The sequence below is a fragment of the Vitis riparia genome, chromosome 15 (assembly GCF_004353265.1).
Source record: "Vitis riparia cultivar Riparia Gloire de Montpellier isolate 1030 chromosome 15, EGFV_Vit.rip_1.0, whole genome shotgun sequence".
Classification (NCBI taxonomy): domain Eukaryota; kingdom Viridiplantae; phylum Streptophyta; class Magnoliopsida; order Vitales; family Vitaceae; genus Vitis; species Vitis riparia.
In genome coordinates this window covers 9403647-9418554 of record NC_048445.1, presented here as the reverse complement: position 1 = coordinate 9418554, position 14908 = coordinate 9403647, and the positions used below count along the sequence as shown (strand labels likewise).

At 34.6% G+C, this 14908-nt stretch overlaps 1 protein-coding gene across 1 annotated transcript; it reads left to right on the top strand.

Annotated features, from left to right (window-relative positions):
* The first annotated feature begins 3679 nt into the window (after positions 1 to 3679).
* Positions 3680 to 14672, top strand: LOC117932245. The gene is made up of 6 exons (XM_034853388.1): positions 3680 to 4234; positions 6067 to 6352; positions 6400 to 6506; positions 9220 to 9312; positions 10601 to 10740; positions 14101 to 14672. Exons 1-6 carry the CDS (start codon positions 3827 to 3829, stop codon positions 14540 to 14542), a joined length of 1476 nt encoding a protein of 491 aa, XP_034709279.1. The 5' UTR covers positions 3680 to 3826; the 3' UTR covers positions 14543 to 14672.
* The last annotated feature ends 236 nt before the right edge of the window (positions 14673 to 14908 follow it).

The window sequence follows — 14908 nt, the reverse complement described above, 5'->3', positions numbered from 1 at the left end:
AACTTAGACCACCTTTTCATAATACAAGTCTCAGGTATTTCTTCAAGGTGTTCTATCTTCATTACAACAATCATGTGGGGACATGGAAAACCAACTGACTCAAACATCATGCAAGTACATTTCATAAATCGATCACTATTACCATAACATACTTTCCAAATCTTGTCAAGGCTTCTAAACTTGGTCAATGTATGGACACGATAACCTCTATGATTTTCTGTACTGACAGGGAAAAACAATTCTGCATTCTTCATCTCATCCCTAAATTTTAGAAAAGATTGCCTTGTGAAAACAGTCCCTGCATATTTCTCAAGTGCATAGAGTTTGGTTGTTAGAACAGTTGAAGAATGGTGTGTCTCAAACTCTACCTTTGCCTCATTATGACGAATACGTGAGAGTGCTCTATCAAAATGCTTGACAAACTCAAACAACTTCAAACGAGTTTTAAGGAAACGATTCAAGTATGCATTCATGCTCTCACACCTTTGTGTGTTTTTCATACCAGCAAAGAAATGCTCCCTTAAATAAGCCTCTGCCCATCTAGAACGCTTAGCATATATATCTGTCACCCACTTATGTCCATGAAGATTAAACATTTCCAACATGTCATTCCATGCACATTCAAATTCTTCAACGGTGCCTTCCATGAACATGCACTTAGAAAAATGATTAGTAAAATCTTTGACGTGGACATTAGTGAATGCATTGCGTTGAATATGCTAAGCACATAATCGATGACAAGAGTCTGGAAATATCCTCTTGATGGCTTTACGCATTGCTTTATCCCCATCAGTAATAACAGAAAGAGGCTTCTTGTTATTCATTGCATCCAAAAAAGTCTCAAAGACCCAAGTATAAGTGCTAACACTCTCATCTACCAATAATGCACATCCAAACACTATAGTTTGATGGTGATGGTTAATGCCAACTAGTATGACCAACGGTTTTTTATAAGCATTAGTCCGATAAGTTGTATCAAATGCTAACACATCTCCAAAACAACTGTAATCCAATTTACTAGTAGAATCTGCCCAAAACAGGTTTGCTAGACGGTTGTCTTCATCAACATTGTACTTGTAATAAAATGATGGATCCATTTAAGACTTTCCACACAAATACGCTAGAGCACCCTCTGCAACACCATCTCTTAGATGAACTCTACGATCAACATCAACATGGTTATATAGATCTTTTTTTGTGAAGCCAACATTTTTATATCCTCCTGATTGTTGCACCATGTAATCCATAATTTGGCTAGTTCCCATGCCAACACCTCGCCTTGCATTCAATTGAGCTTTATCTGCATTTTTAATGACCCTATGGGATCGAAGGAATTGGACATTTTTTTGTTCCACCAAAGGATGATTATGATCAGCCATAAACTCTTTCACAACCCACTTGTTCATTTGTTTATTAAACCCAATCCGAAATGTTGCCTCACAACCAACTCGAGTTACTGCCTTAGGTTCTCGTTTTCGATTTTCATTTTCTAAACATACTCTATGTCGATATCCTTCTTTCGAACAAACCCACTTTACAAGATACTATATTTTGATTTTTATCTCGTTTCACATCATCCTTTCTAACACTGAATCCGGTAACTTTAGCAAATAAATTATAAAATTCTTCTGCCTCCTCTACTGAGCTAAACTCCATCTTCCATACATCTTCAACAGTTAAATCATTAAAAATCTTGTCCGAAACTAGAATGACCTCTTCATCAGACTCAGTTTTTTTACAATGCTATCATATTGGTAATCAAAGTCTTCATCGTTCAAATCAATGATAAATTCCTTTCCTTTGCCTTTGTCCATTGTATCTATGAAGAAACTGAAATATAAAAGATAGAGTAGTTAGAAAATTACATTATCTAGTTTGTATCCTCTCTTAGAAAGTTCGTACCCACTCTTAGAAGGTTCGTACCCTCTATTAGAAAGTTCGTACCCTCTCTTAGAAAGTTTGTACCCTATCTTAGAAAGTTCGTACCCTATCTTAGAAAGTTCGTACCCTCTCTTAGAAAGTTCGTAGCCTCTCTTAGAAAGTTCGTACCCATTCTTAGAAAGTTCGTACCATCTCTTAGAAATTTTGTACCATCTCTTAGAAAGTTTGTACCCTCTCTTAGAAAGTTCGTACCCACTCTTAGAAATTTCGTACCCTCTCTTAGAAAGTTCGTACCCTCCCTTAGAAAGTTCGTACCCGGTCTTAGAAAGTTCGTACTCTCTCTTAGAAAGTTGGTACCATCTCTTAGAAAGTTCGTACCATCTCTTAGAAAGTTCGTACCCTCTCTTAGAAAGTTCGTACCCCCCTTAGAAAGTTCGTACCCTCCCTTAGAAAGTTCGTACCCACTCTTAGAAAGTTCGTACCCACTCTTAGAAATTTCGTACCCTCTCTTAGAAAGTTCGTACCCATTCTTAGAAAGTTCATACCCTCTCTTAGAAATTTCGTACCCTCTCTTAGAAAGTTCGTACCCTCTCTTAGAAAGTCACATTTCGTTTTTTATGATGGTTTGTGCAGGTAAGACTGAATGAACTAATTCTCATGGAGTCGAAATGTACGAAGAAAGTTCGTACCCACTCTTAGAAATTTCGTACCCTCTCTTAGAAAGTTCGTACCATCTCTTATAAAGTTCGTACCCTCCCTTAGAAAGTTCGTACCCTCCCTTAGAAAGTTCGTACCCTCCCTTAGAAAGTTCGTACCTTGTCTTAGAAAGTTCGTACCCTCTCTTAGAAAGTTCGTACCCTCTCTTACAAAATATTGATGACAATTTCATAACAAATTACTAAATGCTCTCAATTTGATTAAAAATAACTCAGAACAAAAAATTAAAAAATCTAGATATTATAAATCATTACATATTTAAATGTCATTTAACATGACATTTCTACCTACAATAGTTATATGTAAATGAAAAAAAAATAAATCAAATGTTACCTTTTAACACTTGTAATCACTTAACATCCTTCAAGACATATAAAGCTTCATCTTCAAATTTAATCTATGAACAAAAAAAAAAAAAATTATATAAAAATATTAATAACAATTTGATAACAAAATTTTATAATAAACTCATAAAAAATTCTAAAATCGTTATTTAACATCACATTTCTTCCTACAACAATTATATTTGGATAAAAAAATATCAAAAATTACCTTTGACACTTGTAATCGCTTGAAATCCTTCATCTTCTTCATATAATACAAATTTTAAATTTTCTCTTTCAAAAAGTTTTGAACTTGATCTTGAAATTTGATTCATCAAAATACATCTTACATATTTTGTAATTTGGTAGTTGAAATTATTTAATTTTCATATTAAATTACTATCCTTTTTTTTATATATGAATAATGAGAGTATAAGAATAGTAGGTAAGATTTTCTTTTTTAGATAGAGTTAGGTAATGCATTAAATAACAAATTATATTTGATATTTAATAATAAATTATAAAAAAGTTGTAATATTTAGATATATATGAAATACATGTGATTATTTCTCACCAACAAGTCATCTTTACCGGTTTGATAAGTTTTTATAAATTTTTTAATGATATATACTTTACACATGTCATATTTTTATTGGGGTCAAATGTGGGTAGGTACCCAAAATGAAGAGTGGGTACCATAGAACAACCCTTTTAAAAAACAGCTTAGAAGCCATTCTTAAAATTGGGTTGGAACGAACTACTGATCTACTGCTTCCTCGCCTAACCTCCGATGTTCTAGGAGACTTGTGACGCGTCGGACGGCTGGGTTTTGGTTGTAATAAAAAATTAAAAATTTAAGTCATCTTGATTCTGGAACGAAAGCACGCGCTCTCTCCCTCTAAACCATGCAGACTCTATCAATGGACGCTTGCAACTTCCCAGGCTCTCATCCCCAATTTCTAGGGTTTCGCGCTAACAGCCTCTCTTTTTCTTCCTCATCTCCAAGCCCTGTCTCCTTCCCCAATCGGACACCCATATTCCCCTGCATCTCCTGCACCTCCAATGCCAGAAGCCAAAACCCTAGGCGCAACACCCATGGGGGAGGAAGAGGAGAGAGGCCCAATGCCAAGGGCAAGGACAATGTGTGGAGCGTGGACAACGACGCCTCGGCTATGGTCCAGAAGGAAAGGGAGAAGGCGACCAGAAGGAGGAGAAGGGGTCGGAGGGTGAGGACTGTCAAAAGGAGTAAGGGCGATAGGGTTATGATTTCTCAGGCTATGTTGATGGAGGTTGAAAGGGTGCTTCAAACTCAGGTACTTTTTGGTTCATTTATTTATTTTTAGTTTTTTTTTTTTTTTTTTTGGATGGTGGGAAAATGTGAGGGAATGAATGACACTTATGTTGAGTTTTGGATTTTCGTGTTTTGTAACTGGGGAAAATTAAATTTTAAGGAGTGGTGGTTGTGATGATTTGTCAATGGGGTTGAAGTCACTGAAGCTTTTCCACAAACTGTGGTACTTTTGCTGCTTTGAAGTTTTGTGTTTGGTTGGTGGAATTGTGGAAAAATGAATGAAATTGTGAGTTTTAGGGTTTTTATTTTTTTGGGGTTTGGGGACTGGAGAAAATTAAATTATAAAGGAAATGAGGGGAATAGGGATAGTGAAGGTAACTGTTTTTTGAACTTATTTACTTAAGGGTTTTTTTTTAAAAAAAAAATATATATTTATATAAGTTTTCTGTTTGGTAAGACATTGTGGGGAAAAATGGAAATTTAAGTGGGGAGTGTAAAGGCTTTCATGTTTGGAATTGGAGAAAATAAAATTTTGAACAGGAGTGAGAGTGTGGTATTGTTAGCGGATGTTGAATTCATTTACTTCAAATTCTTTGATTAATTATAGAATTTTCTGTTTGGCGAAGTGTGGGAAAGGAAAAGATTATTAGGTATTGAATATTTACTTATCGAAAAATCTGGTGGTCTTGACTCGTTGACAAAGGTTGAGACTTTGTTTCAAATTTTGGTATTTTAATTTTCAAATATTTAGTTGTACAAAGTTATTGTTTGGGTTTGTGAGAAAATGTGGCAAAAGAAAAATATTGATGAACTGTTAGAAGTTTTCATTGTTTGGGAACCTAGAAAAGTAAAACCTCAGCTAAACCAAGCATGACACAACTATTTTAGCTTCATAGAGCATGTATCATAAGCACATGGAAGAGATGCACAAGGTCATGACTGATACATAATATTTCCATTGAAGAAAGATTTAGTGTGATTTGATTATGATAGTTTTCCCATTGTCAGGTTATCCTAGTCTTTGTATTCTCCCTGATATGATATATTTTGATAATCCATTGATGGTAAATGTGGGAAAAAAGGGAATTAATTCCAGAGCTTGCTAACTTTATTCTTTTTGCATAAGAAGCTTAAATATTTCCTTGTTTCCAACTCAAGGCTGTTTTTCAGATACCAGGTGCTTCAATCTTCCCTCTGGAATATCTTATTATATCTTTTAATTGTAATGGTCTTCAAAATTTTTCTTAAAAAACAAGGAAAGAAAGAAAAAGAAACTCATCGAATAACTGAGATAAGCAGTTTTGTTAGACTCAGTTAAATACAGGGTTTTGTTTTCTGGGGCCTAAAATGATGAAAGTCTATGATATCTTATTTTCATGTATTTCCTCTGGAGTAATAAAGAAAGTTTACTTGAAATTGGAAACAAAATCAGAGTCTTTATAACTTGCTAGGGTTACCAGGTAATGGCATGCATGCATCTTGTTTCACAATGGATAACTTTGGGGTGTGATCTGTGAAATTTGGTTGTGTAGTTAAAGTACAAAAATATTGCTATAATTTTGGATTATGTACAAATTGCTAAAGAAGGAAGTCAGAATTGTACAAATTTGGTTTAAAATTTTCAGGATTTAGACAGTTGGATTTGGATGCAAGTTTCTGCTTGTATGCAAATTAAAAATGGTTTGGATTGTTTAGTTTTATATACATATTCCTTTTAATATTCTATTATTTTATAGGTATATGCTACATCTCATGTTGATTTAAGCACATTAACAGTTTTGTATGCAGAATTTCAAGGCTGTTTTTCTGGCATCTTGTACTTTGACCTAACAAATAGGGTGGTATTCCTTTCAGGAACCTGTAATTCGACCAGCATGGAATACATTTGCAAGTAGTGTCAGTGGGATATGGAAGGGAGTGGGGGCAGTATTTTCACCGATCACTGCTGAAATGGAGCCAATTGATATTGGAAACAAAAGTGAAAGCCTATATGATTGTTATACTCTTTCCTGTGTTGAGGCTGTGCCACCCTCTGTTGGTGGGCAGACATCTCAAATCCAGAGGAAAATAAATTGGGTAACACTGAATCCTTATGGTGAAATGCAATACAGAATGGAGGTGGCAATAGAAGCAAAGAAGAGTTTACTGATAGAGATGCACCTTTATCCACAAAAAATGTTGATGGAGGTGTGACAAACCATATTTTGCCTAAATTTGAGTCTTTTGACTTTGGCACAAGTGATGTGATGGAAGAAGATATCATGGGCCATGAGTCTGGTCTTGTATTCTTCGAGGTAGATCCTGACCCATCCCCTCTGTTAGTACATTATATTAAACGGATCAATATATATGAGAAATTCACACCATGGGTTTAATAAATGCCAGTGCATACTTCCTGTATGCTTTGGGAAGCTGTTTGGGTGTTTCCTTTTAATATGTACTCTTTGTTTTACCTATAAAAATAAATTAATAAATTACTATAATGGATAATGAAAACCTTTGGGCTTAGGATTATGCTGAAACTGCTAACCAAGGCTTTTTGAATTTTGAGAACTTGACATTCTGTAGAAATTCCTCATTCCATAGAGTTGTGTTTCTTTTTTGATCCTTGATGCATGTCCTTCTTGCCTTGATTAAATTTCATAATTTTGTTTTATTACAGAGCTAAAGTCCTGGCATTTGCAGTTAACACTTTTCTTTTAATATCAGAAACAAGCATTTCAATTCATTGAGTTGTCAAAAATATGCAAAGATGGATAAGTTATGCTTCCCAAAAAAAAAAAAATATCTGACCAAAAAGAAGAAAGACCTATAGGAAAAAAAGCAGAGAGGAGTTTGCTATCTTGTTAGGTGCCTTTTTTAAAGGCACTGTTAATAAAATTTTTGTTTGCCCATAAAAACAAAAAGATTTTGCAATCTTGTGGTTTCCAGTTAACCTGATTATGGTCTTCTCTCCTTTCTTTCAAATTTTTTTTTTCTCCTTTTTGTTGTTGTTGTTTATGGGGTGGTGAGGATTTGTTTCAATTGTCTTGAGTTTCCAGTTCCGGTTTTAGTCAGCTTTTGGTGAGTGTAGTTGAGTTTCGATTGTACCTTAAATAATTTATTAGAGCATTTTGGGTTTCATGAACTTTTGATAATGTACAAGCAAGCATTTTAAAAGGAATATACACATGTGCAAACACCCACCTGTATGTATATTAAGATATATATTATTGTAAAAATGGTTATTTTTAGGATATTTTAGTTGGATTGTCTCACTAGTCACTACCACTAAACAAGAGGCATGTGCAGGTTCAACTCTTCGTCTGGTCTTACAATTCCTAATTTGACATAGAATTATTAATAACGTACAAATATAACATTGATTGATTTCTTTTCTACTTTGTGGACTTTCAAATTTTCAATTCAATTCTATGGTCTTGACTTCCAAGCCTGAACTATTTCAAACAGGCTAACCTAGAATCCTATTCTGATAATATTGGGTGTAATAAATTTCTTGATTCAATTCTATGAGCATAACATGATATGTAGAGTGCTTACCATATTATGTTTTAGGGCACTCTGGGAAATTTTTTATTCCTTGATTCTGCTTGAGTTTGTGATACCAGAACTCTGTACCTTAACTCATTGTTCTCATATGGGCCATATTGACATAACATGACAAGGATATGGGTGTGGATCCTTGTCAAATACTCTTATTTTGCTTTGGATTGACTTTAAAATATAGGGATAAAAGAGAAAGGAAAGAGTTTTTTAATCAAGAATATATTACTTTTTGCTTCTAATTAGTTTGTAATTGATTTTTTTCTTTAGTATATCATAACCAAGTGTCATTCAAGATCAATTTTTAGTCAATTTTTCATATCCTAAAAGTTGAGATTCTACATCTAGGACCTATACCCAAACTCATGTGAAATAGGTTTGAGTTACACATGTTAAAACTTTGGCAGAAAACTATAGCTATAAACCTTAGTCTAGTACATTAGATGCAGTTCCTTTCTCCCCAATCAAATTTATATGAAAATTTAATGTTCCATCTAATTTCAAGGCCTTTGCTTGGTTGGTGCCGCATAAGAAGGCAAATACCAATGACATGCTAAAGTTGATAAGAGCTTTCAAATCTCTTAGTTCTGATTGGTCTGTTTTATGTAAGGGGAATGGAGAGTCGATTGATCATCTCTTTAATGCTTTGGCACCATCTATTTAGATCAGTAAGGATTGATTAGGTGATTAGGTCTCATCTGAGGGTATATGCGCTATGATGATCATTTCATATAGAGATTTGGGGAGCTCCATCAGAGGTAAGACCATTGGGCAAATTACTTGTCTCACATTGCTCTGGATTATCCGGTGAGAGAGAAATGCTAGAATTTTTTAGGATAAATGGAAGATGTTATATTCGTTGTGGGATTTACTTTACTTCTATTCCTCTTTCTGGGCCCCTTGCACCAAGGCTTTTACAGGCATTCCTCTTAGTGTTATTCAATTCAATTGGAATTTGGTATGTAGATTAAAAGGGTTTAGACATCATTGAGAGGAGTTTAGTCAAGACTTGAGAAGATATCATCATTATATATTATTTTAGAGTCTACACCTTTTGTATGGATTCCTTGTATAGTGAAGGAATTCAATCATATTTAATTAGGTTTTTGTAATTGTGGGGAGGACTCCTCATCCTTCTCATGTTCTTTTTAACCTTAACAAATACATCTTTTGTTTCTGATTAAAAAAAAAAAAAATCCTATATCTGTAATCAGGACCAAACAGATCAATCATAACTATTATGTACTAAGTAGGGTATAGATGACAATGGATTAACTATTAGTTGTTTTTTCTAGAAAATGAAAAAGTATACATGCATCTTGATTGATGAAAGGTGCCTGGTGGCTTGGGAACTTATCTCATGACTCATTTGTAGTTTCAATTCATATAAACCAATAATTTTTGTGTGGTTATGCTTTTCTTGATCACTTATGACATGGGTATAATACATTGGTTGATTTACAGGATGGATCTTATTCTAGAGGTCCTGTTGAGATTCCTGTTGGTGAACTTGACGAGTCGAAGTATTACCTTTCTCCAACTTTCAAGTTTGAACAAGTAAGTTTAGCTTGGTTTTTAGTGTTCATTTTTATAACCTCAAAACTTACGCAGAGGCGGTTTACCATCTAATTCTTGTAATGAACCCTAGGTTGAGTTTTGGCCTTTACTGTACAATGGGCTCAACATTGATGGAATATAGTGATTTTATTTTGAAAAAAGACTGTTGGATCCAACTTTGGAAAGAGAGGCTTCATACATAAGATTCACTAATTGGCTTGGGAAATGTGCATCAGTAGGAATATTCACCATTTGATTGGTATTTTGTCTATTTTAATTAAAAAAATGCATTTTTTTCTTCTTCTTGTTCTTATACTAATAAGCAAGGATGTCTGTGGATCTGTGCTTATAAATTATCTTCATTTATGTTAGGATGAGTTTTTCTAGCCTTCTTGCCTCGTCTTGATTTTAAAGTTATATCACTGTCAATTATTAGTCATGAATCATGCAAAGAAACTGTCTCCTTATTTGTTTGGGGCAAATTATATAGCAGAGTCCTACATATTTGTATCAATTGTATGTGGTGGTCAATTTATGCACAATGTTAAAATATCGTATTCAATGTTTAAGACCATTGTTAAACCCAAACATTGAACAACAAATAATTTGTAAAAACTAAGCCACCAGTTGAGAAGCAAGAAAAGCAATTGTATGTTTTCTTACACTTTTTTTAAGGCCAAAACTAAAGGGCATTTAGCATTTTGGCTGACTACTATTCAATAACCACATTTTGAATTATATTAAAGAAAAAGAATAGTGTGTGCTTCATATAAAAAATAAAAGAAATAAAGAAGAATAAGTCGAGTTCAGGACAAATGTAGGCAATGAGGAAATGATGCATTTTGGGGCTGTAGCAATATGGGGGTGGTAGTGAGTGTGGATGGCAGTGATGGCAACTATGGAAGCAAGATGGTTAATGGATCAGTTGAGTGGAGAAAAGTGGAGGATACTTTGGTTGTGAAATGATGGTGCAGGTGGTATTTGAGTAATTGGTGTTCATGGTATTGTTGATAGTGATGTGATACTGCTTAGCAGTGGTGTTGTGCTGGCAGTGCTAGTGATAGAAGGAAATGAAAGGTTTGGTCTTCAAAAGCAAGCAATTTTACAGTACCTTCAATACAAGCCATATGGTACCTAATTTAATGAATATAAGTCTTTATTTCTTTACCTCTGCCCAATTGACTGGAACTGTATGTTCATGTAGTAAAAAAGCACTTGTTTTATTAATTAATTGAACTGGAACAAGATGGAAATAGTTATTCAGTCTCTCAATGTTTCCTTTTTTTAGTGTTTGGTAAAAGGTTGCCACAAAAGACTGCGTATTGTCCATACTATAGAATTCAGCAATGGGGGTTCAGACATACGGATAATGAGGGTGGCTGTCTATGAAGAACAATGGGTCAGTCTTTCAAGCCTCCCTGATCAAAGGTACCTTTTCATTTTGTATCATTTGGTAATGTACTTTGCAATTTTCTAATATCTTTTCCTATAAGTAAAACAAGTTCAATGTAACAAATGTTGCACATCAATATTTTCACATAGCCAAAGGATGTGGCAAATAATGTGACGTGTTACTTAGAATTAGAAGTTGTTGATAGATCCCTACAAAGATGATCTGTTTTGTACTCAATTTCCTAACCTTTTTAGAATTGTGATAGTTAGAGGCTTGTTTATTTCCTCCATTCTAGATTTTTCTTCTTCCTCCTTGAATTGGAACTTCAATTTCTGTTGAATGAGAGAGTTTGCTCATTAATTTCATCAAGCTTATTTTCTATTATGTCTTTCTTTTCAACTGTTTTTAAGCCCTCAATTTTGGGCCCTCCCTTCACTATCTACTTCATTTGGAAACCTAAAGCCCCATCTAAGGGTAATAATTTTTGCATGACTAATGGTCAATAAGTAAATTAACACCACGTATTTGCTGTGGGTGAGGAGGCCTTTTGAAGCTCTTAATCCAAATCTTTGTGTTATGTGCCTAAAGAGTGGTGAATCAATAGATTATCTTTTTTTATATTACCTAGTGACTTTGAGCCTTTGGAATATGCATTTAACCTTACTAAGATACATTAGGTTCCTCCTTGGAGGTGAAAGATATGTTGTTTGTCTTTAAGGATACATTGGTATGTGGCTTACCTTGCTTCTTGTTGATAGTTTGGAGGGAGAGGAATATGAGGAAATTTTAGGATGAATAGAGGACCTTAGAATTTATTTGGGATTTGATACATTTCTCTTCCTCTTCTTGGGATTCTTTGAACATTCTACAACTTGATTGGAACATGATTTGTAAGTCAAAGAGGATAGCTTGTAGGATGTTCTTTGTACAGACTCCACCTCCAATGCATTTGATCAAATTAAACTTTGATTGGTGTATTCTAGGTAACCCAAGCTGACTAGGGATCACCATGATATGGTGTTGAGAGCCTTTTGGAAACCAATAGGAGAGAATTTGGCTATTGAGGGAAATATTGTAGCTCTTTTGGAGGGGCTCATTGCTAGAGCTTTGATATTTCCAATTTATTGATGGTGGGAGATTCTGGTAAAAGGTGATCTCAGGGGTGTATTGTTTGGAGAGAGATCCTTGGAAGTATGACATGTGGCTTCATTAAATCCTAAATCTAGCCAGCCACTTGGATTGTTCCTTTTCTTGATAACCTTGTTCAACTAACGATATTGCCTATTGATTACCTAAAGATGGAGCCAAACGGACGGGTTCTTTTGTGGGGGAGATTTTACCCTGTTGAGTTGTATATTATTGCTATGTTTTACACATGTTCTTGTTTTGTCTGTGATTGTTATAGCTATATTGTTGCACTAGTTAGATATTTCCTCTTTTTTCTTGTCATACTTTCTATTTTGGAAGGATCTCTTATCATTCGCTTGTATTTAAATTTAATAACAATGAATAGATTGTTTCTGGTTCAAAAAGAAATAGAGAGAGACAGACAGACAGAGACTTTACCTAGGCTGAGAATGGATTGACTACTAAATCTTGGATGAAATTTTCTTTTATGTATGTCTATGCAATCTATTATTAACTTCTTCACAACTCCTTCCAATGTAAACGAATACGATATTTACAACTTCTCTCAGACGAGAGAGAAACAAACTTAACATTATTTATTAGATATTCACAATATGTTACCTATGGTAATTGGGTTTATGAATTATGGTCAACAAACAGATTAAATTAAGAAAATAAACAAAGTTATCTGTTACATCAGAAGAACCAAAAAGGCAAAAAAAAACTAAATAAATACAATAAAAAACTTGTGTCTTGGAGTGTGGCTCAAGGAATAATTCTATGTGGATGATTGGTTGAAAACCTGATAGCAAAAACTGCCCTAACCAGATTAATTTCTTATTCTGGAATAAGACTGCAAGTTCCTTGAAAACTTTCCAAAGATGCTTGTCACAAAACCTGTGGAAATGAAAACAATGAATGTTGAAACTTGTGTTTTATGTTGCATCTGTTTTCCAAAAAATGAATTCTCCTTGCAACTAGTTCATCATTTTAACTTCTCTTTCAGATGCTTTATTTTTGTTTCTGCATGCTTGTGTATGATTAAAAAGATGAACAAGTTTGTTTATCAAATACATTGTAATTAAGTAAACATAAAACTTTCCCTGGAATGTTTTTCAGATTTTCTGTAGGACAGATATAGGTAAATCCAATCAAGAATATTTTCCAGATCTAATAAATGTATTTTTTATGAATTCATAAATTATGTAGTCTGGGTATTCTGATTAAAGATGTGATGCTCTCAAATAGAGTTACAAGAAAGAGCTAAGATTCAGGGAAAAACTTGATACAAAAAGCTAAACTGCTCTTTTTGAAATAGATGAACATGCATGAAGTGCTCAACATGTGATTCAAAAAAAAAAATGTGCTGCAGTATAGGGGCTTTCTTCCAACTACCCACCCACTCCAATACTTTCTCAACCATAATGCCAAAATCCTGTCCTCCTAGGGTTACCTCCCAGTGGGCTTCCGTGGTACTTCAAAAGCTACTCACCTATTCACAACCCTGCCAAAGAGGATTGTCCAAGATGCGCTTTTGGTTAATATTTGCCTCTGGCATAGACACCAAACCTGATGCTTTTAGGATAAGTTTGTTAGCTAATTTGTCTTAGAAGTGTAGAAAAAGGTATTCAGCAAACTAGAGATAGCCCTAACCAAGTCTTTTGCCCACCACAAAAACTTCCACTGAACCTAAACTCTCTAGCCTCTGGATAAAAGTGTATTAAGGACATCCATAACCATTGAAAACAAGAACAGGGTTAGGGGATCCCTTAGCCTCAGTCCCCTAGCAGCATAATAGCATCAGTGCAAACCCTAGTCTACCACTTTATAAACTATTCCCTACTTCTGCAGAGCATGGACCTCAATCTTCATCATGTGTAATGCTTTTGTTGCTTATTTAACCACATTTTGTGTTGTACCTTCAACGCTTCTACTCTATTATACAATTCTTTATTATCCATTGAAAGGTTATTATTTCACAAAAAGGTTATTACTTAGGAAATGACCTTTACATTCTTCCCCTGTTTACATCGTATTATTACCATTGCATATGCTTAGGACCAATCCACCCAATAACTTTGTATCAAGTTCAACAGCTTTGTAAGACTCCACATTTTAGTTTTGTTAAAAACTTTAAGGCCATGTTAACTGCTCTTTTCTGGTTTCTGTGATGAATTATGATCTGTAGTTTGCATTGGCTTAAACACATAGAATGCTTCCTTTTGTCCTCCTTCATAGAAGTCTAATTAAGTGCTTGTTTCAAACAGTGATCTGGAGCTTGATTCAAAACCCTTTTCCCAGAGGAAGAGAACCCAGCCATCAGAGCTGACTGGATCCTGGAAGGTGTTTGAGGTGAGTGCTACTCCAGTCTTTGGTGAGGAGATGCTAGCAGGGGAAAGCAATGGCACACCTTATGTTTACCTCTGCACAGAGACCTTAAAGAAGAGAAGCTTGCCAGAAAATTCAGTATACTTTGGAGAGGAGGAGATGCTAGACATGCAGGATGTGACTGTTCTTTGGCTGCCTGGTGGTGTCACAGGTTATGTTGATGTCAACAAAGAGGGTGTACTTTGTATTGGAGTAGGGTGGTACTCAGATGAAGGAATCAATCTGGTGATGGAGAGGGATTATGGAATAGATGGGAAGCTCAAGGAAGTTAGATGGAAAACTGAGGTAAAGAGAAGGTGGTCCGACCCAATCCCCTTGTAAATATTTGAAAGCATTTCAGTCTCGTAGCCAATATATTTTGATCGGAATCTTTTGAATCAGTTCCCCAGTCTTGTGGTGTATGACTGAACCTGGTGCAATGCACATTGATTTGTGAATGAAAATAGAGATGAATCATAATATCATTTAAAAACAATAATAAAGTCCTGATAAGAATAAGATTTGATCTTGCACTTCAAAATTTATTCTCATTCTCATTCTAAAAAACAATCCAAAAACATTAAAGAACAGGAAAGCAATCAATTTTCCATTTTCATTCTCTATTCTACTGTTCCAAACATGACTTGCACAAAAATAGAATTATTTAATTTGCAGATTGATGGCATTTTATTTTGCGCCCAACTTGGA

Coding starts and splice junctions, on each gene's coding strand:
- LOC117932245 (XM_034853388.1), top strand. CDS start 3,827: ATGCAGACTCTATCAATGGACGCTTGCAACTTCCCAGGCTCTCATCCC. Junction 6,353..6,399: donor GGCAATAGAAGCAAAGAAGA/GTTTACTGATAG, acceptor ATGTTGATGGAG/GTGTGACAAACCATATTTTG. Junction 6,507..9,219: donor CTGGTCTTGTATTCTTCGAG/GTAGATCCTGAC, acceptor GTTGATTTACAG/GATGGATCTTATTCTAGAGG.